The sequence below is a fragment of the Poromitra crassiceps genome (genome assembly GCF_964638095.1).
Source record: "Poromitra crassiceps genome assembly, chromosome: 4".
Classification (NCBI taxonomy): Eukaryota; Metazoa; Chordata; class Actinopteri; order Beryciformes; family Melamphaidae; genus Poromitra; species Poromitra crassiceps.
Window position 1 is genome coordinate 32,363,898 of NC_139626.1, and position 25,000 is coordinate 32,388,897.

General features: G+C 44.7%; 1 protein-coding gene across 5 annotated transcripts in view; it reads right to left on the minus strand.

The window, feature by feature from the left end:
• Positions 1-25,000, minus strand: part of LOC310776131 (voltage-gated potassium channel KCNC1-like) — a gene marked incomplete at both ends in the record, with an annotated part of 59,672 nt that overhangs the window by 13,321 nt on the left and 21,351 nt on the right. For 3 of the 5 annotated variants that reach the window (XM_083636297.1, XM_083636296.1, XM_083636298.1), the window contains 2 exons: positions 1-137; positions 4,599-5,580. The exon at positions 1-137 is cut by the window's left edge and continues 70 nt beyond it. In XM_083636297.1, coding sequence (XP_083492423.1) covers positions 1-137; positions 4,599-5,580 — 1,119 coding nt within the window. Of the gene's footprint in view, positions 138-4,568; positions 5,581-25,000 lie in introns of all 5 variants that reach the window. The other 2 variants (XM_083636295.1, XM_083636294.1) reach the window with 1 other exon arrangement.

The following is a 25,000-nucleotide window of genomic DNA, read 5'->3' on the forward strand; positions in this document are numbered from 1 at the left end:
GTAGCGTTCCCGGGTGACGCCGGCCCCGCCCCCTCGCCCGGCGGGGCTCCTCTCGTCGGGGCTCAGCACCTGGTCGATGGTGGGGCAGTCCTCGTTAGCCAGCGCCGCCGAGGCCGCGTCGCCATTCTGCTTGGAATCTGCAGAGCAGAGAGACAGAGGGCGCAGACACATGGAGGACAGTTACATCAGGACAGGAAACTATGTCCAACAGCATTGGGTGACTTCTTTCACAAAGACAAATGTGTGTATTTTCTTATTTCATTAAGCAATTGTGAGATAATTGTTACAGTTCAATTAGTCTCGCTGGCCAGCCTCCTCTCCCTTCCGTCCGAGGAGTCTGGCGCCGCAGGTCTCCATAGTGGGATTGCGATGGGCGGCGCTTAGCGGCAGTGTCCTTGGAAAATAGTTTCAAACAATCCAACTTGCCTGTTTTCAGCGTGTAGCAACGAGCTAGCGTGTAGGTTTCTGCCGTTAGCTTGCCAGCTAGTTAGCGTTGTTGTTTTCACTGAGGCGGCAGGGCACTATTTACAGCGACACACGGGGAGGAGGGAGCGGAAGCCGCTCTGATTGACATGGTCGGAGCCAATGACATAGTTTGTAATAAGCAGCAATCGGACATCCGGCTGCCACCGAAACAGTCGCTCAAATGGGAGAGCAGCTGTAGAGCAGGGGAAGGTTTATCCCAGTTATGGAGACCTGCGGCGCCAGACTCCTCAGACGAAAGGGAGAGGAGGCTGGCCAGTGAGACTACAGTTGGATTGGTTGGTAGCCCTGTCTATGTTGACCGGATGATTGGTTGGTAGCCCTGTCTATGTTGACCGGATGATTGGCTAGTATGTGCCTGACTTGAGGGCGTGGTCGACCTCGCGCTCAGCGTGATTATTTTCAGTAGGAAGTCGGAAAGCGAGAGAGAGTTGGGTAGTGTGACAATAGCTTGGGAGCAACACAATGAAGATGGGTAACCAACCACCCTCTTCAGGTTGGGGAGTTGCTATCGCCCAACGCCAGCTATACCGACCGGACTATCACGGCCTGGACGGCGTACCCAGAGGACAGCTGTCCTCCTGCTTGAGCTGGGCCTGTGAAGTGGCCAGAGGGACGACCACCACCCGGGGGAAACTATGAAGCACTAGATAGAGGTACGTGCTTATCGACCCTTATCGACAACTTGGTTGCATATGCTGCTAACGTCTGCTCTTATACGGCATTCAAGACAGCTAGCTAGCTGATAGCTAGATAGCTTGATGCCCATTAATGTCCCTATGGCAATATTATAGGAATATTATTGTGATACCACAGATTCAATCTATAAATTTGGTAATGTGGGCAATGTTTCAATTTTGTGTCCCGGTTGTCCTGGAAGTGATGTCACACACACACACACACACACACACACACACACACACACACACACACACACACACACACACACACACACACACACACACACACACACACACACACACACACACACACACACACACACACACACACACAAAGGAGGCATTGTGACCACACTAATGCAGGGCCATCATCAGCCCGTACAGCGGGCAAGTCTAGGAATCCAGCGCTCCAATCGTAGCATGCGAGATGCCTAGTATATATATATATACCGTAAATTCCGGACTATAAGCCGTGGCTTTTTTCCCGTTTTTTTGGCCTTTTTGCCCCCTGCGGCTTATATAACGGTGCGGCTTATCTATGGATTTTTCCAGCAAACGGCCACTCGGGAACCTCCAAAATCTATGGATGTTGGTATGAGGCAGAACGAGAGCAAGACAGACATTATGAGAGCGAGACCCTGATTGGATGATGTTGCAAAAAATGTGCCTCGCGACCTGATTGGAGCACTGTGCCACTACTCTCTCTCAGCCACTACGGTAAAACACCCTCCCTCCTCCCTCGCTCCGGGGGGAAAAAGGCAGCGATTGAGCCTGAAAGACAGTCTGAATGAAATTGAATGTAACATTCCCAATTCTATGTATTACATTCTAAAAAACTAACAGCAACATTTTGGAAGGCTAAGCCACACAACTAGCTCGTTGTAATCTAACATCATGCTTCAAAAGATGGAGAACTGGCTGTGTTACGACGATGGCGGCGATTGAGCCTGAAAGCCATGTCTGAGACAGTAGCGAGACAGGAACAACAACAGCAGCAGCAGCAAAGGATCATGCACAAACCCGAGACGAAAGGGACTGTCCGTCAGGGCGCGGACGACTGTGTCAGCAACTCCCTCCCGACTACCAGGAGAAAATTACAAACTTCGGCGAATTCACACAAAGAAAGATCAAGGAATATTCCATCGGACCAGAGCAGATCATAAATATGGATGAAGTGCCTTTGACGTTCGACCTGCCTCTCACTAGGACTGTTAACAAGAAAGGTGAATCGTCCATCACGTTGAGAACCACAGGTCACGAGAGAACGAATTTCACTTGTGTTCTTGGCTGCACAGCATCTGGAGTAAAGCTCCCGCCGATGGTGATTTTTAAGCATCTCACAATGTGTGATTTTGTCTGGGGATTAGTGACCTGACTTTTGTTTTGTTGAAATGTTAATAAATGGGAGCTTCCCCAAACAGCCATCTCTTTCCCGACAATCCCCTCTGTGCACGAAGCCTTACATATGGTAATTAAACATCAAAACACCCGCGGCTTATAGACCGGTGCGGCTTATATATGTAAAAAACAGTCAACTCTGCAGGTGCGGCTTATACACCGGTGCGCCTTATAGTCCGGAATTTACGGTATATATATATATTAGGGCTGTCAAACGATACATTTTCTTAATCGATTTTTGTTTCGCATGTTTAAAATGCCATTATTTTACATTTCAAAGCATTTTTAATTCGATATTTCTAATAATAATTTCTAATAATTCTTACCAGTGTGTCGTGATTGGGAATCAAATGAATGCAAATAAATGTACTTTGTGATCTTGAATTTTAGATTTACTTTCAATTCAATAGAAGTGCAATGTAGACAGGAGGTAACAATGTCTACAAAATATATCTTCTTGAATAGAAAATAAATGCACAATTGTAAACAGAACCGACACTTCCGGCGGCAGCGCTGTGGAGCAGTCGAAACCCAAAATGACACAGCCGAAGAAGGCTGTGTCTGAGCTAAAAACTTTGGCACTTCCATGTGAATAATGGCTCGGTATTGGAAACTACGGAAGATTTTGGAGTACAGGGACAAAATAGCGGCATGCGATTAACGCGATTAAAAGAAAATAACGCGTTGTTAAAGCTGACAGCCCTAATATATATGTGTATATGTATATGTATATATATATATACACACACACACACACACACAAGTAAAGTCTGAATGCCGCTGTAAGTTAGGGTTAGGGTTAGATTTCCTGTTTCCTTGTAGTTTCAGCTAAGCAATCTAATGACACAACTTACAAGAAACCTTTATAGACTGTGGTAGAAAGCCAGGTGGAGTAGATGTAATAAAACCACTGACCTAACCGCTTATGACTGGCTCACTGATGAGCTGAGGCAGTAAAGTAATGCATTAAATGTGCATTATTGTTGTATGTGAAGCCTGATGCAATGGCATGTCACTGGTAATGCCAGAGAGCGAGGAAATGTGTGAAGTCAACCCAACCTGAGATGCATTAACCCATTGATACCTGATGCAGCATTTGCGTTTATATCCCTCATTTGTGTGTGTATCCCTTTAAGACCGCGGTTTGCGGTCTTAAAGGGATACACACACAAATGCTGCATCAGGTATCAATGGGTTAAGAGATAATTTAGTTCATTTTCCCTCCATAGTGTTTGTTCCTCGCCGACAGATGGGTGCCTTCAGGCAACTGTGGACCCACCAGTTGATCATAAATTACACATGACTTCTGATGGGCCAGTGATTTCTCCAGGGTGGATCCAGAATCAACTATGCATGGCTTCTTGATAATACAAACACCACCACTCCCGTCTCGTGAGACTTTGGCACACTAACCTCGCGACCCCCGACCCCTCACACCATTACTATGCGTGCAACGGTCAGTCAATTCTCTTACTCGCCAGGATCGTGCACAGCTACTTTGCCCACTCCACTCCGATTGGACGTGTGCCATACAGCATGACTTTGGCATTCATTTCTCCAAAAATAGAAGAATTTGACTCAGTAATTTGTGTTCAGCGCCCTTGAGGACAAACGTGCAAACAGATGCTTCAAAAAAATACATATTGAGTAAACAAACATATTCAGGGTGACAGATGTCTATTGACTTTCGGCTGTCATCAGTGCTTACTATTTCTCCTCAAAATAGAGCGACTTAAGATGAAATTTGATGCGGGTCGGAAGCCGAATGAGGGTATGTGTCCTGGTTGCTGCACTAGCGCCGCCTCTGGTCGGTCGGGGCACCTGTTCAGGGCGGCAGGAAACTGGTGGGATTAGTGTGATTCTCCCACATGCTACGTCCTGCCGCTCCCCCCACTGTCAGGTGAAAAGAAGCGGCTGGGGTGGAGCAGCGACCGGGGCAGCAGGGGGAATTTGTCAAGTACAATTGGGGAGAAAAATGGTGGAAATGAGAAATAATCATAATAATACAAAAAAGATTAAATTTGAAATTTGTCTCACCTCTGTTGATTTCTATGATTTCTTCTTGGGCGAGAGGGCAGTCACCCCCGATGCCTCCAGACCCCATCACCCCACCTAGGACATTTCCCAGGATCCTTTGGGGTGAGGCAGTAGCCATCGCCAGTGCGTCCGGCTTGCAGTAGTTGGGGGAGCCTGGTTGGGGCGCTCGCGGGATATGTTTGTTCTTCTTCTTGGGCAGCTTTTGTTTGGCCATGGCCAGAGAATAGTACATGCCGAAGTTGTTGACAATGACAGGTACGGGCATAGCGATGGTCAGCACACCAGCCAAGGCACACAACGCACCCACCAGCATCCCTGACCATGTCTCCGGATACATGTCTCCGTAGCCCAGCGTGGTCATGGTCACCACGGCCCACCAGAATCCAATGGGGATGTTCTTAAAGTTGGTGTGGGCACTGGCTGTGGGATCATCTGGGTCGGCGCCAATTCTCTCAGCATAGTAGATCATCGTGGCAAAGATGAGGACACCGAGGGCTAAGAAGATGATGAGCAGGAGGAACTCATTGGTGCTGGCACGGAGGGTGTGGCCCAGGACGCGAAGGCCCACAAAGTGGCGGGTCAGTTTGAAGATTCGAAGGATGCGGACAAATCGGACAACGCGGAGGAACCCCAGAACATCCTTGGCAGCTTTGGAGGACAGACCGCTCAGGCCCACTTCAAGATAGAAAGGCAGGATGGCCACAAAGTCGATGATGTTGAGGGTGCTTTTGAAGAACTCAGCCTTGTCTGGGCAGAAGGTGACGCGGAGCAGGACCTCGATGGTGAACCAAATGACGCACATGCCCTCCACATAGGTCAACCAGCTGTCAGTCACCACCTCGTAGACAATCTCCTCGCGGGTCGAGTTGCCCACCGTGACGTTCTCCGTCTTGTTGTAGATGGTGTTGAAGGCCTCGTGCGTCTCCATGCAGAAAGTGGAGATGGAGATGAGGATGAAGAGTAGGGAGCCAAATGCCACATACTAGAGGGAATAAAGAGCAGACAGAGAGAGGATGGGATGGGGAGGGAGAAAGAGAAAGCAAGGTAAGGTCAGCTGCAAATGGAGAAAATTTGGGCAGCCAGAGAAAGGCATAACGACAAAACGCAGAACTGGTAGAGCTTTGACACCTTATCAACTGATATCAACACAAGCATAGATAAACAAGTCACTGTGGGTCATTTCTCAGTGGGATGAGATAACAACCGTGTATTCTGTGAAGCCTGACTATACACAAGTGTTCTAAATGTTGGCCTTGAGGCTAAACTACTGAGTCAAAGTGGCCTATGTGCTATCATATGGAAAACTACCGTCTGAAGCTCAGAGAGAAGCTGTAACAGTCATGTACAATGTAGATTATACATAACAGACCAAGGAGAAAGGAAAGGAAAAGGAATATCAAACCCTTACACTTTTTGAAACCGTCGCCGGCAGAAATGAGGTCTTTGTCGACACTTTCAAGTGTCGCCGAGAAGTGTCTCCTACCAAGTGAAATGTGAAGTGTCGCTGACTACGTCACACAGTGTTGCGCAAGTGTGATTGGCTAGATAGAAGGCACGCGCGTTTGACTTCCTTGTTTTGGTTTTCGCCAATGGATATAATGTAACATTGTAACATTGTAACACACATTATAAACCCTTAATGGTGGTACACAGCTCAGCTGGAAGGAAAAAAGTTACGGGATATAATGTAACATTGTAACACACATTATAAACCCTTAATGGTGGTACACAGCTCTGCTGGAGAGAAACAAAGTTACGGGATATAATGTAACATTGTAACACACATTATAAACCCTTAATGGTGGTACACAGCTCTGCTGGAGAGAAACAAAGTGACAGGATATAATGTAACATTGTAACACACATTATAAACCCTTAATGGTGGTACACAGCTCTGCTGGAGAGAAAAAAAGTTACGGGATATAATGTAACATTGTAACATTGTAACACACATTATAAACCCTTAATGGTGGTACACAGCTCTGCTGGAGAGAAACAAAGTTACGGGATATAATGTAACATTGTAACACACATTATAAACCCTTAATGGTGGTACACAGCTCTGCTGGAGAGAAAAAAAGTTACAGGATATAATGTAACATTGTAACATTGTAACACACATTATAAACCCTTAATGGTGGTACACAGCTCTGCTGGAGAGAAACAAAGTGACAGGATATAATGTAACATTGTAACACACATTATAAACCCTTAATGGTGGTACACAGCTCTGCTGGAGAGAAAAAAAGTTACGGGATATAATGTAACATTGTAACATTGTAACACACATTATAAACCCTTAATGGTGGTACACAGCTCTGCTGGAGAGAAACAAAGTTACAGGATATAATGTAACATTGTAACACACATTATAAACCCTTAATGGTGGTACACAGCTCTGCTGGAGAGAAACAAAGTTACAGGATATAATGTAACATTGTAACATTGTAACACATTATAAACCCTTAATGGTGGTACACAGTTCAGCCAGCTGCAGAAAAAAGCGACAGGATATAATGGAGGGATGGACAGGAAAATGAAAGCAAGTGTAAGGATAAGGCAAATGAATGATTGATAGTGTGTATGCCATAGTGCAGTGAATGACGAAGAAATCACGATGTTGCACATGCTCAAAGCCACAGTTCTATGTTAGAACTGTTAAAACATGACTTTGATGCTATTGTTAACCTTGTGTCTGATTACCTATAGTTGATTTTCTATTTCGACATGGTTTGATAGGTAAGGTACATGGGTCAATTTCACAAATGCAAGATCCATAACTATTCCCTCACAAGAGGACCCCTTTGAAAATGCCCCCCCCCTCCAAATCTTGCCTAAATTTCAACTGTTATTTAGCTACCTTGCTGACCAGCTAGCATGACATGGTTGGTACCAATCTAATCGACGCCTTAGGTCTGCTGACTTCCAAACTGATCCCGCTACGGCCTTTGAAAGCAAATTTTCCAAATCGTGATATTTCCCAAATAACGTTTTATTTCCGAAAATCGGCCCAAGCCTATTCCTCACGGTTAATGTGTATTATCTAAAAACTGTTGTCTGAAGAAGAAGAAAAAGCAATGCTCTGGCGGACCACCAGGCGGAGCCCCGCGAACCACTGACACAGTTTGGGAACCAATGATGTACTCAATACAGTATTTAACAGGGAGCCAATTTTCACAACCTAATGTTGGCAGAGGTGTGTGTGTGTGTGTGTGTGTGTGTGTGTGTGTGTGTGTGTGTGTGTGCGTGTGTGCGTGTGTGTGTGTGCGTGCGTGTGTGTGTGTGTGTTTTGAACCAGTAGCCTCATGCTGTTATTTAGCCTTTCTGCTGCTATTGCATGGTTAAATCAGGTAATTTTTATTTCATGGGGGGGGGGGACTACAGGGGTTCTGTAGTCTGTAGTCCAGAACCCCTGGACTACAAATTTGCTTCTCACCTTTAAGGCCCCTTATTCACCTTATGTTCAGACGCGGGGGTGGGCCAAATTCTTCTGGGTCGTGTTAACACTTCCGGCGGTCACGGCGCGAAATATGAAAGAACGTCATGAAGAAGAGAGTTGTTTTTGTAGGGGACAGTGCAGTGGGTAAAACAAAGAACGTAGCCTACTACTTTGAGCTCAGTACACAGCAAGCAAGCGAGTATCCACTGTTAGCCAGGTCAGATAACGTTATCGTCGACAATGACGAGCACTTTCTTGTAAAACATACCTGGACTCCAACAAAGAAAGCTTCAGATAGTTTTCTCTCCTCCGAGCGCTCGAGCCACTTACGTCTATAAGACCCGCAGACGTTAACGTAATTCCCTGGAATGCGAGATTTAACGAGCCAGTTACATGGCGTTGCATTCTTAGACATTGCCGTTTGCTTTTATTTGGTATGTTACATACAATTGGCTAAATTATTAGTTAATTCAGAGTTAGATGATATTGGAGCAGCCAGCCATTTTCTTTTTCTTCTTTTTTTAGCCGGAAGTCGTCACACAACCACACAACCGGGTTAAATGGGCGTGGCTACATAAGGTGAATAACCTAGCTCCTTCATATCTCTCTGAACTCCTACATTCCTACACACCTTCTCGCGCCCTCAGATCCTCTTCTGCCTTCCAACTCACTATACCTTTTGCCTGCTTGGCCACCATGGGGTCTGGAGCCATGACACTCTCTCCACCTTCAAATCCTGTCTCAAGACTCACCTTTTTAAACTGGCTTATTCTGTGTGATCCTTTATGATCCTGTTGGTTTTGACCTATTTGTTGTATGTTGTATTTAGTTTCTTACTACTGCCTTGTTTGATTTTATGATGTCTTGGTACATGTTTTCTTTTTAATTGTGCCTTGTAAGGTGTCCTTGAGTGCTTTGAAAGGCGCTCATAAATAAACTGCATTATTATTATTATTATTATTATTATTATTATTATTATTATTATTATTATTATTATTATTATTATTATTAAATTCATGTTCATGTGTATGCTTTGTTTTCGTCTCCTTGGAAGCTGATGACTGTATACCCATTTTTAAGAGGCGTCCAATAAATTAATTGATTCATTCAAGCATTAGATACCCCAATTATTACATTTATGTTCATTTATGTTATTTATGTTCATGTTCTACTAGTACAATCTGGCATAATTCCACACATTATATTACAGGTTGATGTATATTATGTACTGAGGCAATGACTGTATTAATCATTTTGTTTCACAGGTGGTAATAGATTTGATCTTGAAGTGAACTTTCGTTTTAGACTCAATTAAATCTGTGAGGCTTAAAATGCCTTTGGCAACTTTCCATTGTAGAATCCGCCCCCCATAAAAAAAGAGTGAGTAACATTAAAAGCTCACTGTCAAATTAAAGCATTTCTATTGGCATTTGGACGCTGCCTCCAACCCTCTCCATCCCTTGAGAGTATTGCATTGTTGGCCAGTCAGCGAGTGGCATCCGTTCTACACTACAATGTCTGGCAGCTCCTCCAAGCTTTGCTCTTTCACTTCCAAAACTTTCTCCTCGGGGTACATTTCTTGGACAGAAAGCAAAAAAAAAAAAAAAAAAAAAGTTATAACAGCGTCTCCACACACAGATCTCTGCTGCTTTTAGATGGGTGACTCAGTTTAAAAGAGGACTATACTTTTTTTTTTTTTTTTTTCATCCCTCGCCGATTAGGTTTTCCTAATGTTTGCCGTCTGCCTGTGTGCAGCCTGCAAGCTTACCGTCTGTCGATAGGTGTGTGCCCAAGCTCATTATGCTGGCTCATTCAATTGTCCCCGAATCAATGAGAGTAGCGTGATCACAACGCCGGGGTGGGCGTGGCTACTGACCGTGATCACAACGCCGGCGTGTGCGTGGGTGTGGCTACTGAGCGTGATCACAACGCCGGCGTGTGCGTGGGCGTGGCTACTGCGCAGTCTTTCCTGTTGCGGTCCGTCCATTCCTGCATGCCATGGCCTGCGGTGTATTTATAGATGCAGTATACTTTGTGCTTGATCAAATGAATAATAAAACACAGACATGGCCAGAGGAGCAAAAGAGAGAGAGGTAATTCATACTTGAGTGCAGCCCATAAGCAGCCTGAGTGCCCTCAGTGTATTGTGCGTGTGTCACTGTGTATTTTCAATGTTATGTACTTATGTAATATCAAGAGCAATATACTGTAAGAGGAAGCCTATCACTAAGCACAAATGGAGAGAACTGGTGTCAGTTCGCTGTGGCTTTTGGTTATCGCTCCAATCTCAGTTCTGTTTTATATAAAAAATGGGATGGGTGCCTAATACCGCATTCATGACAACTCGGACCGCCGTAAGTTTCAACACGGAATCTCCGGCCCGGAGAGATTTGCGTTCACGCTGCACCTCCCGCTCGGGGGGGGGGGGGAACCAAACTGTTGCTATAGCAACCCGCGTTAGCATGGTAGCTACCTACTAGCGAACATGCTGAATGCGGAATTTCACACAGATGACACAAACACATATCAAACGTCTTTATAATAATTCTGTGATTATCATTAACGATGCAAGTTGCCATTGTGATGTGGCTGTGACGTCAACTCGGAGAAACTGGAGCTCTGGATGATACCCGAATTTCCGAGCTGTAATTCCGGCCTGAACGACCGTTTTTACAGTTCGGAACGCATTTTTTCCGGCAGTCCGAGTTGTCTTGAACGGGGTATAATACACATATACTTGCTCTAATGTCTTTCATGACAGAACAAGACTTAGCAGAAGACTTCCTGTAAGACTCGCAGGCAATGCATTTATTGGAGATTAGCCGACAAGCATTTAGCCAATCAAGTGACCTTCCAGGGAAAGCCATTAAGTACAACTTAAGGCAATATATCACCCGCACTGGACTGAACTGGGGCATATTGGGGTATATTGGTATCCATGTTCTTTTAGTAGAATTTTAATGCTCGTTATTATGCTGAGCTATGCATGTTTTTATATAAAGTCCTGCACAGACCTTGTTAAGTGGAATGGTACATGGAGCACAAATTCAAGTAAATCAGGACATTGCAATGATAGTATATGTACTGTATATACATGTGTGTGTGTGTATGTGTGTGTGTGTGTGTGTGTGTGTGTGTGTGTGTGTGTGTGTGTGTGTGTGTGTGTGTGTGTATGTATATATATATATATATATATATATATATATATACCGTACATATATATATTTATTTTTATTTGGGGGGGGGACTATCTCTTTGTACCCCAAATCGTTTGATGATTTATAGTATCTGTCATGTCGATTCTAGGTTTTCTGGTTGTCTCTGTTCTGTCGGGTCTCAAACCCCACAATACTCCCCATCCCGCCCCTCTCACTTTCTCTGGCCTTCTTTTTTTTTTCTCTCATCCCCCTCTTTCTCTCCCCTTCTCCTTTTCCCCTTGCCTTTCCATCTCTCTTTCCCTGCCTCTTTTCTCCTCTGCTATGTTTCTCACTACTCGGTGTCTGACCTACTTTCTCAGATTGCTGCAGTGCTCTCCCCCTCTGTATCGTGAAAGCACACACACACACACACACACACACTCACACACGCACACACACGCACGCACGCACGCACGCACGCACACACACACACACACACACACACACACACACACACACACACACACACACACACACACACACACACACACACACACACAGTGAGGTTCTCAATCACCCTCCCACCCCTACCCCCGTACCAGCCCCCCCTGTCCCAGGGAAGCAGGATAGTACCAACGGGACATGCTCAGGACGCTCCCTCATTGGCTGAGGACCAGAAACCCTTTACATGTACAAATCAGGGTATGGAGGAGAGTTTTGCCCTGGAGTGTTACACTGCTATTCCTGATGTGAATGCTAGCCCACTGTTGTTCCTGCTAATGATGTTAATGATGTAAATAGTGATTAGAATGAGGAGGAGGAGGAGGAGGAGGAGGAGGAGGAGGAGGAGGAGGAGGAGGAGGAGGAGGAGGAGGATGGTAGTGCTGGTCAGAGTAAGGAAGTAATAAAGAGTGAAATGTTGAGGATGCTTATAAGTGCAAGATGTGAAGTGAAGCTCTCATGTTGCATTGCTTAATGAGCTGGTGAATGGTGTCAATACATGTACACACACACGCTCGTGCACACGCACACACACACAAACACACACACACACACACACACACATGCGCACGTGCGTGCAAACAAAACATAGTGGGAAAACTGCAGTCACATCATATCCTGTATGTAGGCTATACAGGTGGAGACACAGAAGGGGGGCAGACAGTAGGGTGACCAGACGTCCCCGTTTTCTGGGGACAGTCCCCGTTTTTGGTGACCTGTCCCCAGCTAGAGTTGTCCCCCGGCTAGAGTTGTCCCCGGAAAGGTCCCAGCTTTCCCTCTTAAACTCCTCGCGGACATTACAGTCTTTCAGAGGCTTTTATTATTATTATTATTATGATTATCATTATTATTATTATTATTATTATGATTATCATTATTATCATCATCATCATCATCATCATCATCATCATCATCATTATTATTATTATTATTATTATTATTATTATTATTATTCAAGCTAGAGTGAAGATACTGGTACCATATGAAACTAGAAAACTAAGGCATCCATGGGTGCCAACTACCAACCATGTCATGCTAGCTTGTGTGGGAAAGGGGTTAAATAATCCAAAATTAGGCAGCATTTTGGTGAGGGAAAAACTAGCATGGCCATTTTCAAAGGGGTCCCTTACCTCAAGATATCTGAATGAGAATGGGTTATATGGGTAGGGTACCCACGACTCTCCCCTTTACAGACATGCCCACTTTATCCTAATCCCATGGAGATGTTAGCAAAAACGATGAAGTTTTATTTCTATCTAGTTCTATTTGAATACTTCTGCATACTGGGGTCTTGGAATTGTATAAATTGGGTATGACTGGAAAGCTGAGACTCTTGTGGATTCAATAAGCCCAGTTGTATTCATGTGTGAAGATGTTAGTCCCCATAGTAGCCATTTCATTGTAGTGAGACCATTTTTCAAAACTTGACCTCACCGTAATGACCTTATGTGACCTCTAGGATAATCACAACCTCATGAATCTTTACAACCATAAACTAGAGACCTAGGGCATTCAGGTGATGCATGGCTTCCCTCGGTATACTGACAATAGGGGGTTTCTGGCAATTTCCAGAACTGAAGTGCTGAAGAGGTGCTCACCCTCCAATCGGCGTAAAATGCTTTTCTTACAGAAATCTCCAAATGTCAAAAGTTTTGGGTATCAAATCACGATTCGCAGCATGATTTTTTTCCATGGTGATTTTTTCCATGGTGTTCCTCAAGGACTTATTTTCGAAGGATTTTTTTAACCATTTTCTATCAATTCTCGAGTGGTCAAATGGTTCAAACTTGCACCAAATTTGTGGACACACCACGGTTTACAAAGACAGAGTCCCCCAATTTTATCAGTTGGCCTGCAGTTCCCATGGTAAAAAATACATGAAACTGGAATTCTCCCCCCCTCCCCTTTAAAAAAAATAATCTCATAGATAATAATATTATAATTAATATTAATATATATTATAATTAATAATATATATTAATAATAATATTAATATTTTAATGATATATTGACTGCTGAACTGGAAATGTCCCGTTTTCATTTGAGAATTCTGGTCATCTTAGTGTAGAGAAGGAGAAATGAAAATATGACAGTGGTTCGGGAGAAAGGAGAGAGCATTATAAAAGTGAGAGAGAGAGGAGAATACAATTACAAATGGAGCAAAACATGAGCTGAGGAGAATATAATAATCCAAACATTTAGGAGACTTCTCCAGAGCAGGCATTCTAAACCTGTGGGCCATGAAGGTATTGCAAGTAGGCCACCAAATCATTTTCTAAAACATTACGGTGTTACTGGATTCTTTTTATATGAGAAAGCTCCATTGTTGAACAATACCGTTATTTAATTTGTAATCAATTATTAGTTCCTTAGCCTATTGCAGACAGGCCTTTACTTTTACAGTTGTTTCTGATTTTTGTGTGGTGCTGATGGACAGCTCCTTTTATGTTATATGTTTTATGTTTTATGTTATTATTTTAAGTGCTCTGAGAACACATTATTTGGCCTCCGTACTGTGGGCCATGAGTCGAAAAAGGGCTGGGAACCGCAGCTCCAGAGGAAAGATCCTCCTCCAGAGCTATCGGCTATGCTATGTTAAGCTAAGCTAGCTCAGGTAAAGGTAAAGGTAAAGTCCCACAATGTGTGAAATTTGTTCTCTGCATTTGACCCATCCCCTGGGGGAGCGGTGAGCGGCAGCGTGCGCCGCACTCGGGAAGCACATGGTGATTTAACCCCCCAATTCCAACCCTTTGATGCTGAGTGCCAAGCAGGGAGGCAAATGGGTCCCATTTTTATAGTCTTTGGTATGACTCGGCCGGGGATCGAACTCACGACCTCCCAGTCTCAGGGCGGACACTCAGACCACAAGGCCACTGAGCTGGTGTCATCAGTCTGATGAACCCCCGAAGTGACCTGACTGTGTCAAGCAAAGAGGCCATTCAAAAGGAAGAGGGGAGAAAGGAGTGGAGAAATGATGGAGAGAGGAAGAGAGTGAGAGAAAAGAGAGAGAAGGGAAAGATCGAAGGCTATAATGCTAACAGATGGGGCGTAGCGTAGAGAGTGAGAGTGAGTTCTGGGTATATCTTTTCCCCACATTGGTCAATCTGTATGTTAACCCATTGATACCTGATGCAGCATTTGCGTTTATACCATGGTCTGGGTGAATACTCGATTCTGATTGGCTGCAGAGTGTCCATTAAAAAGTGATAATGTACAGTTGGTAAAGTCGTTCAGCCAAATGGTCTGTTCACCATTCATATCAATGCGCCAGAGTTTCAACAGTGTTATCAAGAGAGCAGTTTGAGCTCTATACCCCCGTTAAGGGTTAATATGTCACTTTTGTAAGTTGAGAAAAAAAATGAGTCGGTCAAAGTAAGTATTTAAATCACCCCTGTGTGCTCAGTTTATCAAAAATAACTCTTATTTACAATTTGGATTTTCGTTTCGGAGATTTCCCTCCCCTGACAGAAGCCGGCTCTGAGCCATTAAGTGACGCGCGTGCCTCTGCAAGCTGAGCGGGGCGAGCTGCGCCCTGCGGGGGCGAGCCGAAATGGAGGCAGAATCCCGACTGTAACAAAACTGCCCTCTGAACACGTGTGAGCATCATGTCCCATGTTGCGGTCTGAGCGAGGGGACTATTTTCTCTGCGGTTCTTAAATCATCTCCAAGGTTATAAAAACGAAATTTTGATTGCAAAACACATGAAAATATAAATGAATGGTCTTGTTTTGTTGGCAAGTGACCATGGTATAAGCGGGTTAATGCACGACGAGGTGTCCATTATCACTTTTTAAGGGACTTCGCGGAAGCAACCGGGCCGTGGCTGGCGCCTCGGACCGGTTCACGCTTCTCGCGTCGTCCCTTAAAAAGTGATAATGGACACCTCGTCGTGCATTAAGCCTTACGTATATCCCTCCTTTGTGTGCGTATCCCTTTAAGACCGTGTTAACGTGGTTTGCGGTCTTCAGGGCACGAAATTAGAGCCCGCCACCCGCCAATGGCGGGCAGATTTTAGGTTTGGCGAGTGACATTGAAAGGTATGTCCGCCACGTGGCGGGTAACAAAATAGTCATGTAAAATAATTAAAACTGCAGTGTGTTTTGGTCTTACGACAGTCGCCTTTACTGCAGCCCCCAATCTCTCATTGCACCTTGCATCTTGCAGCTCCTTGCATCTCCGGCCTCATTTTTGGCTTGTTTTGGCCGACGTCACATCCGCTACTCTTCTGTGCTGACTGGCCGTGGCCATCTGCATTCTGCAGCGCCTGCTTGCACTGCAGGGAGCTAACGTTACGCCGGTCCGCCTGCTATAGCTAAGCTAACGTTAGCTTAATATAACGTTAAATGAGTTACAATGTGGAACCATATCGAGGGAGTAAGCCTTGACATGTATTGATTAATCAATCATCAATCAATATATTAAAATAATGTGCTTCAAATTTTACTCTGGCCTCTTATTTAAGTGTGTATTCTTCAACGTAATACCTTATCTACTTGAAATATACTGAAAAAAATGTATATATATGGATATATGTGACACAAAAATTAGTTTTTTTTTTGGCCGGTAAGAAATATGCTTGGCGGGTAGATTTTTTCCATCTACCCGCCACAGGCCGGTGGGTCAAAAAGTTAATTTCGGGCCCTGGCGGTCTTAAAGGGATACACACACAAATGCTGCATCATGTATCAATGGGTTAATCTAGTTCCTTTTGGGGTCTACATTAACATGAATACCTGCCTGACTTAAAGCTGCATTACGTATGATTTCTAAGTGAAAATACACAAAAAATTGACTAAATCATGAAGTGTGGTGCAACAGAGTTGGTGGCCAACAACGCGAAAAAAAACATTTAATAGGTTAACTGAGATGATGCTTTTCGAGCTGCAACTCATGTTGTATTTGAGTATTTAACTAGGGCCTATAGGCTAAAACAGTTTACAGTGACTGCAACTCCACCCACAACATCATCTTCCCCAGATAGATGGTCTCTGTTTCTTGTCTGCTTGTTACCCAGCCATCATTGAGTCTACATTAGCTAATGCACCTCCAGGAGTGCACTAGCTGTCATTGCTGAGAGATTTGTGATGCACCTGCAAAGCCTCTTCTGATTCACAGATTTGTAGAATCGGTCTAATTGCCTCAATGAATTCCTAGTGTCGGGTATGGTCAATGGCAGGAAAAGAAGTGACAAACTGAAACTTGCAAGCGAAATACAAATGCACTCTGCCTAGAGAAAGCTCATGGACTCACCAAAGAAACTGAACCTCTTTAGCACCTCCAACCCCACTAGCGACTAATAAGAACAAATGTAGGTTTGAGGAAGGTTTGCTAAGTTTACTAGCGTTAATGCCACTGGGTTTTGAAGTCTTTGCTCTGGTAGCGGGGGAGATCGGGGGGGAGGAGGGGTGGGGGGTTTAGTCCTCCACAACTGATTAACGTGGGCAAAATGGCCTACAGCTTTAGATTAGCTAACAAGCTAACGCTAAGCTACTGATGTTGTCAGAGATTATATAGACATTAAAATATGAATCAGGGTTAGGGTTAGGGGTTAGGGTTAGACCCCGTTGTGGACCCCGAGCCGCGTACTACCGGTAGGCCGAGCCAAAACCTGTAGGCAGAGTAGATCCTGTACCTACACCGGCGCTTGACTGCTGCGTAGGCGGGCGCAGGGCGTGTTCTGCCTAAAGTGAAGTTTTCATGTTTGTTCTGACGCTAGTGATGCATCGACTTTTCAACAGTCCAATCAAACTCCCCAAGCCTCTGTCCTGCCTCTCTAGCGGCCTGTTGTCCAATCAAATTCCTCCCAGACTCTGGCCCCGTCTACAATCAACGTTTCACTCGGAAATACGTCACGATGAGGAAGTTAAATACTCTGGAATGGCATTTCAGCTGGACTTGAACATTTGGGCCAGCCATATTCAAACTTGCAGATGTAGGCTACAGTAACGGTGGCCAGCGGCTAGTGCTGTGCAGTAAGTAAAGCTCACTCTCTGAGACCTCAAGAGACACTCCAGCGACAGATACTAGAGCCCATGGGCTTTAGCCTCCTTGCTAGAGTGTCCGCCTCCATGCCGGAGGTTACTGGTTCGATCCCCAGTTGCAGGACTACACAATGCAGGTTTCATAGAGCTTCTATAGGGTGTAACTAGTTTGACTAACCGTAAGCCATGGTACACTATTTCTGATTATTCCTTATATACCGTACATATTCACAACAGTCACTCTACATCACACTTATTGTATATAATGTAAATAGCAGTTCACTTGCTTTATGTACCTTTGATCGCTGTCCTTGTTTGTTGTTTTAGCTTGTATGCAGACCTTTTCTTTTTCCTGTGTAAGTACATTGAGAGCAACGTATACTGGAGTCAAATTCCTTGTATGTCTACATACTTGGCCAATAAAGCTGATTCTGATTCTTGATTCCTCTGAACAACGTAGTATTTTCCTGGTGTAATTTCAGATGTGTATAGCAATAATACCTCGTTAAAGATTTGATTGGCAAACTAACTGTTCCGTTACATTAGCCTGCGACTACAGTACATACGGAAGCTGTGTGCGTGTGTGTGTGTGCGTGTGTGTGTGTGTGTGCGTGTGTGTGTGCGTGTGCGTGTGCGTGTGTGTGTGTGTGTGTGCGTGTGTGTGTGTGGCCTAATGAATGTGCGCTCCTCCAGACCGCTGAAGGCAAAAAGTGTGTGGGAAAAGCACAAGTGAGGAATCATCAGGTGGCCTGCTGACCTTAATGCTTTCAGTCATTGAATGAAACGGTAATTCAAGTTGGCGGAGCTCAATGGATCAAACTGTAGACGTGTGAACACCAAATCAATACAGATCAATCGATCACAGGAGTCGATCCGTTTTAAATATACAGCAGCGTGTCAAGCAGAGATCTATTGTGCGCTATAGGAGTGAGATACTCCCACTCTGACACTACTCTCACCACACGTCACCATTAAGGAGATGTACTTCATGCTATTCATCACGCCTGCACACGTGTACAGTGCACACAGGTGTGTGTGTGTGTGTGTGTGTGTGTGTGTGTGTGTGTGTGTGTGTGTGTGGACATGACTCACACAATGCCAGTGAGATCAACAGGCTATGGGCACAGACAGAGGGGTTTGCACACACTTGCCGCTGCATTGATGGTGATGGTGAAGGATGGGGAGAGAGACAGAGAGAGAGAGAGAGAGACATAGAGACAGAGAGAGAGAGAGAGAGAGAGAGAGAGAGAGAGAGAGAGAGAGAGAGAGAGAGAGAGAGAGAGAGAGAGAGAGCGATATGCTATGTAGGGCTGAACAATGAATCAAGATTGTATCTAAATTGAGATGTCCTGGCATACACACATCATATTCTACAAAATATATTTGTTTGGTACAGATCCCCACAAAAATCACCCCATAATCATTTTAATTTAAAAAAAAATCAATGAAAAGAGAATAATGATGTACAAATTATCATTCCCTCTAATATTGATAATATACTGTAAGTAGCAATATAAGTCAGAATAATCACAATTAGATATTATTTCCAAATCGTTCCTGTGTGTTATCATCCTGTGTGTTATCATCCTGTGTGTTATCATCATGTGTGTTATCATCCTGTGTGTTATCATCCTGTGTGTTATCATCCTGTGTGTTATCATCCTGTGTGTTATCATCATGTGTGTTATCATCATGTGTGTTATCATCATGTGTGTTATCATCCTGTGTGTATCATCCTGTGTGTTATCATCCTGTGTGTTATCATCCTGTGTGTTATCATCATGTGTGTTATCATCCTGTGTGTTATCATCATGTGTGTTATCATCCTGTGTGTTATCATCATGTGTGTTATCATCCTGTGTGTTATCATCCTGTGTGTTATCATCCTGTGTGTTATCATCCTGTGTGTTATCATCCTGTGTGTTATCATCATGTGTGTTATCATCATGTGTGTTATCATCATGTGTGTTATCATCCTGTGTGTATCATCCTGTGTGTTATCATCCTGTGTGTTATCATCCTGTGTGTTATCATCATGTGTGTTATCATCCTGTGTGTTATCATCATGTGTGTTATCATCCTGTGTGTTATCATCATGTGTGTTATCATCCTGTGTGTTATCATCCTGTGTGTTATCATCCTGTGTGTATCATCATGTGTGTTATCATCCTGTGTGTATCATCCTGTGTGTTATCATCATGTGTGTTATCATCATGTGTGTTATCATCCTGTGTGTATCATCCTGTGTGTTATCATCCTGTGTGTTATCATCCTGTGTGTTATCATCCTGTGTGTTATCATCCTGTGTGTTATCATCCTGTGTGTTATCATCCTGTGTGTTATCATCCTGTGTGTTATCATCCTGTGTGTTATCATCCTGTGTGTATCATCATGTGTGTTATCATCCTGTGTGTATCATCCTGTGTGTTATCATCATGTGTGTTATCATCATGTGTGTTATCATCATGTGTGTTATCATCCTGTGTGTTATCATCATGTGTGTTATCATCATGTGTGTTATCATCCTGTGTGTATCATCCTGTGTGTTATCATCCTGTGTGTTATCATCCTGTGTGTTATCATCCTGTGTGTTATCATCCTGTGTGTTATCATCCTGTGTGTTATCATCATGTGTGTTATCATCCTGTGTGTTATCATCCTGTGTGTTATCATCCTGTGTGTTATCATCCTGTGTGTTATCATCCTGTGTGTTATCATCCTGTGTGTTATCATCCTGTGTGTTATCATCCTGTGTGTTATCATCCTGTGTGTTATCATCCTGTGTGTTATCATCCTGTGTGTTATCATCCTGTGTGTTATCATCCTGTGTGTATCATCATGTGTGTTATCATCCTGTGTGTTATCATCATGTGTGTTATCATCCTGTGTGTTATCATCCTGTGTGTTATCATCCTGTGTGTTATCATCCTGTGTGTTATCATCATGTGTGTTATCATCCTGTGTGTTATCATCCTGTGTGTATCATCCTGTGTGTTATCATCCTGTGTGTTATCATCCTGTGTGTTTGCAACAATGCAGTTGCCAATTGGGCACTTTTGTATCTGACTCCTCCTGCTTGACTTGTATTTATGTGGACATAAATAAATCATTTAAGTGTGTGTGTGTGTGTATGTGTGTGTACGTGAGTGCGTGCGTGCGCGTCACCGTGCCGTGCGTGTGTGTGTATGTATGTGTCTGTGTGTGTGTGTGCGTGCGTGCGTGCGTGTGTGTGTGTGTCTGTGTGTGCGTGCGTGTGTGTATGTGTGTGTGTATGTGTGTATGCGTGCGCGTCACCGTGCCGTGCGTGCGCGCATGAACATGCGTGTGTGCGTGCACAGCCATGTCCATGCTGACAAATACACGATCATTTTAGCCTGTTGTGTAGAATTCCCTATAGCTAAAGCTACCATGCTGAATACCTGTGGCCCAATGACCTTCAAGGCCCAATAAAGTCTCCCTCACTCTCTGGGCTCTGCAATGAGATTTCCAAAGATCATCAACATAAATTTAAAAGAGAGGGGAGTCAAAGAGAGAGAGAGGGAGAGCGAGAGAGAGAGATAGAGGGAGAGAGAGAGAGAGAGGGGGGGAGAGAGAGAGAGACAGATAGAGGGAGAGAGAGAGAGAGGGGGAGAGAGAGAGAGAGAGAGAGAGAGGGGGGGGAGAGAGAGAGAGAGGGAGAGAGAGAGAGAGGGGGGGGAGAGAGGGGGAGGGAGAGCGAGAGAGAGAGATAGAGGGAGAGAGAGAGAGAGAGAGAGAGAGAGAGAGAGAGAGAGGGGGGGGAGAGAGGGGGAGGGAGAGCGAGAGAGATAGAGGGAGAGAGAGAGAGAGAGCGAGAGAGAGAGAGAGAGAGAGGGGGGGGGAGAGAGAGGGAGAGAGAGAGGGGGAGAGAGAGAGAGAGAGATAGAGGGAGAGAGAGAGGGAGAGATAGAGAGAGGGGGAGAGGGAGAGAGAGAGGGGGAGAGAGAGAGGGCGATAGAGAGAGAGGGGGAGAGAGAGAGAGAGGGGGGGAGAGAGAGAGGCGAATGAGATGGGGCCTTTGAGAGAGAGGAACTGTGAAAGGAAGTTGATGATAGAGAGAGCGTTGATTGTGTTTGGATGGATGAATGAATTAAAGAGCGAAGGAAGGAACGGGTCGGATGGAGGAGAAGGAGATGAAAAGATGAGTTGAGGAGAGAAGACAATGACAAGGAGAGAGAGAGAGGGGGGGGGGGGGAGAGAAAGGGGGTAATATATTGAGAGAAAAAGAGCACAAGATAGATAGATATCTATAGATAGATAGATAGATAGATAGATAGATAGATAGATAGATAGAATAATAAAGACAATGAAAGAAAGAAAGAAAGAAAGAAAGAAAGAAAGAAAGAAAGAAAGAAAGAAAGAAAGAGGGGTAGGGAGGGGGAGCGCATGAATGTACAGTAAGTGACATAACCAACAGCAGATTGTGGGAGCCGATATTAGCGCTACAGGCATGTTAGCATGCACGGCGGCACGCGGCGCTCTTCCTTAACGGGACCCTAGTGGCGCTGTGTGTTTACTGCGGCACCATCCACAAGAGCTTTATCATTACAGTATTACCAATAGCCATGCCTGGTTCTCTCTCTTTCTCTCTCTCTCTCTCTCTGTTACCATGACAACCACTGCGTTAGCCTCTGCTTTCAGGCACCAAGGACAGGGCCAAGCCAAATACTGCTCCTACAGCTGAATATAGCAAGAGCAAGACCCTGCCAAATGGTGATCGTTTGGCCGCTAATTGTTCAATGACAAAATGACAGTAAGCGTTTTCTTTTTGACCAGGTTGAGGGGTGAGTGACCCTGGTGGAGATGGAGATATGGAGAGAAATAAAGGTTTATGCTCATTAGCAAGTAGGGATGTCACGATACTAGAATTTCTACTTCGATACCGATACCCAGGAAAATATCGATACTCGATACCATGCGGCGGGATGACAACACATCAAGAGGCATAAAAAATAAAAGACAGATGGACGGACAGATGCACGCTTCTCCATAATCTAAGCCTGATAAAACTCATTAAAAACTGTGCACTTACACAGAAGATTACACCTGCTCTAGTCATCAGCCTATCATAACAAAGGAGATCACACCTGCTCTAGTCATCAGCCTATCAGAATACTTTGAATTTACCCACCAATGACAGAGAGGGAGAAATCACTGGTATGTTTTTCATTAAGAGAAAGCACTGCTGATATTTATACAGTTGCAAATGAGTATTGTATCGGTTTCAAATTTGTAGTATTGATATTTATCGTTGATACTATCGATACCTGTTGCAAATGAGTATTGTATCCGTTTCAAATTTTTAGTATTGACTTGTATCGATACTATCGATACTTTTGACAACCCTATTAGCAACAGTGCTCTTCTTCCATGTAACTCACATGTGCTATTTGATCAGCATTACGGAACGGCAACAACCAGTAATGTGGAATGTTTCCCGGAGGGCGACGCAAATGGACGAGCACTACTGCGGAGTCAGCAACGATAAGGAGGCACTGAAGGATGCTCTGAAATCTGTCCATGGGAAATGGACACTTAAACGATGTGAAACACAGAACAGAGCTGTCCTGAAGGGCAACCCAAGCAAAGGGTTCGACTGGGATGGGGCGATGAATCTATGATCTCAGGTGAATGACTCATCAGCCATCACTCAGGGACTCAGGAAGTAAGTAGCCACTTAGCTCCAAGCGTGAGTAGAACCTTTGGTGAGTTACAGGAACAGTCATCATCACCACTATATTCACTCACTGCAGACTAACGTTTCAGATAGAGCCCAACCAATACAGGATTCTTTTGGGGGGCCGGTGCCGATATTGGGGAGGGAAAACAATTCCGATATCAATATACGGTATCAGACGATACATATAACAACATCATTTTGTTTGCAATGATCCCTCAAATAGCAAACACTTGTGACAAAGATATGTAATGGAGGCAGGATATTTTACAGTTTAACAATCCACTTTATTGTCCAAAATGACATGAGTGCACTGCTAACAGACAGTGTCTGTAGTTTCCTGCCTGGGCACAAACAAACACAACTTGCCTTCAAATGCCCAGCAGGCAGCAGCCACAGACGGACAGTGAGCTGTGGACCTGAAAGAGCTCGTGTTGTAAACATGTAAAGAAGAAACTAACGTACACATTCTTTCCTCATTTCAACCAAGTGTGAGTAACGCTACGAGTCCATCCATCCATCCATCCATCCATCCATCTTCAACCGCTTATCCGGCATCGAGTCACGGAGGTAGAAGTTCCAGCAGGGGACCCCAAACTTCCCTTTCCCTGTCCACATTAGCCAGCTCTGACTGGGGGATCCCGAGGCGTCCCCATGCCAGCGTGGAGATATAATCTCTTCACCTAGTCCTCGCTCTGCCCTGTGGTCTCCTCCCACCTAGACGTGCCTGGAACACCTCCATAGGGAGGCGACCAGGTGGCACCAGATGCCCCAACCAACTCGACTGGCTCCTTTCTACGCAAAGGAGCAGCGGCTCTACTCAGAGTCCCTCACAGATGACTGAGCTTCTCACCTTGTCCCTAAGGGAGCATGCCAGCCACCCTCCTGAGAAAACCCATTTCGGCCGCTTGTATCCATGATCTTGTTCTTTCGGTCATGACCCATCCTTCATGACCATAGGTGAGGATGGGGGTACGAAAGAAGATTGACCGGTAGATTGAGAGCTTTGCCTTTGTTCAAGTGAATTCAACTCTTTTGTTTCTAACATGATGAAGTTGCAGCATCCCCCACTCAGCCCCCATCCCCCACCCAGCCCCTATCCCCAACCCAGCCCCCAGCCCCCACCCAATCCCCCACCCCTCCCCCCGTGGAAGCTTCGATTATGATCAAATCTATCTCCCTGAAGCTTCAAAGTTCTAAATACGGTATTCGTGACAGCCCTACTATTTCTAATGATTACTAGCCAAAATGTTGTCTGAACCTGAAACACCTACACTCGATCAGCTCCAACTCCATCCCCGCGTCAATTGGACTGTACACACTAACCACGGCGCACAGAAGCAGAGGTCTTGGCGCGGACATCCACTCTCTACAGCAGAAAACCAGTGGAATCAGAGTCTTATTCGTTGTCAGACTGATAGACTCTGGGCGCCCAGATTGCAGAAAACCCAACAACTAACTAAGGTTCCTGATCAAGAGAAAGAGAGCTTCAGGGACACTGCGTGTGAAACGGACAAGCAGTGAAACTGAGTGGGAAGGCAGAGACAGAGAGAGAGCAGTAGAAGAGAGAGGTCTTTCAGTCTTATGAGTGTTGAATTATGAATTATTACAGTAGCTCTTAGCTGCTTATGACCTCTCAACCTCAAGGA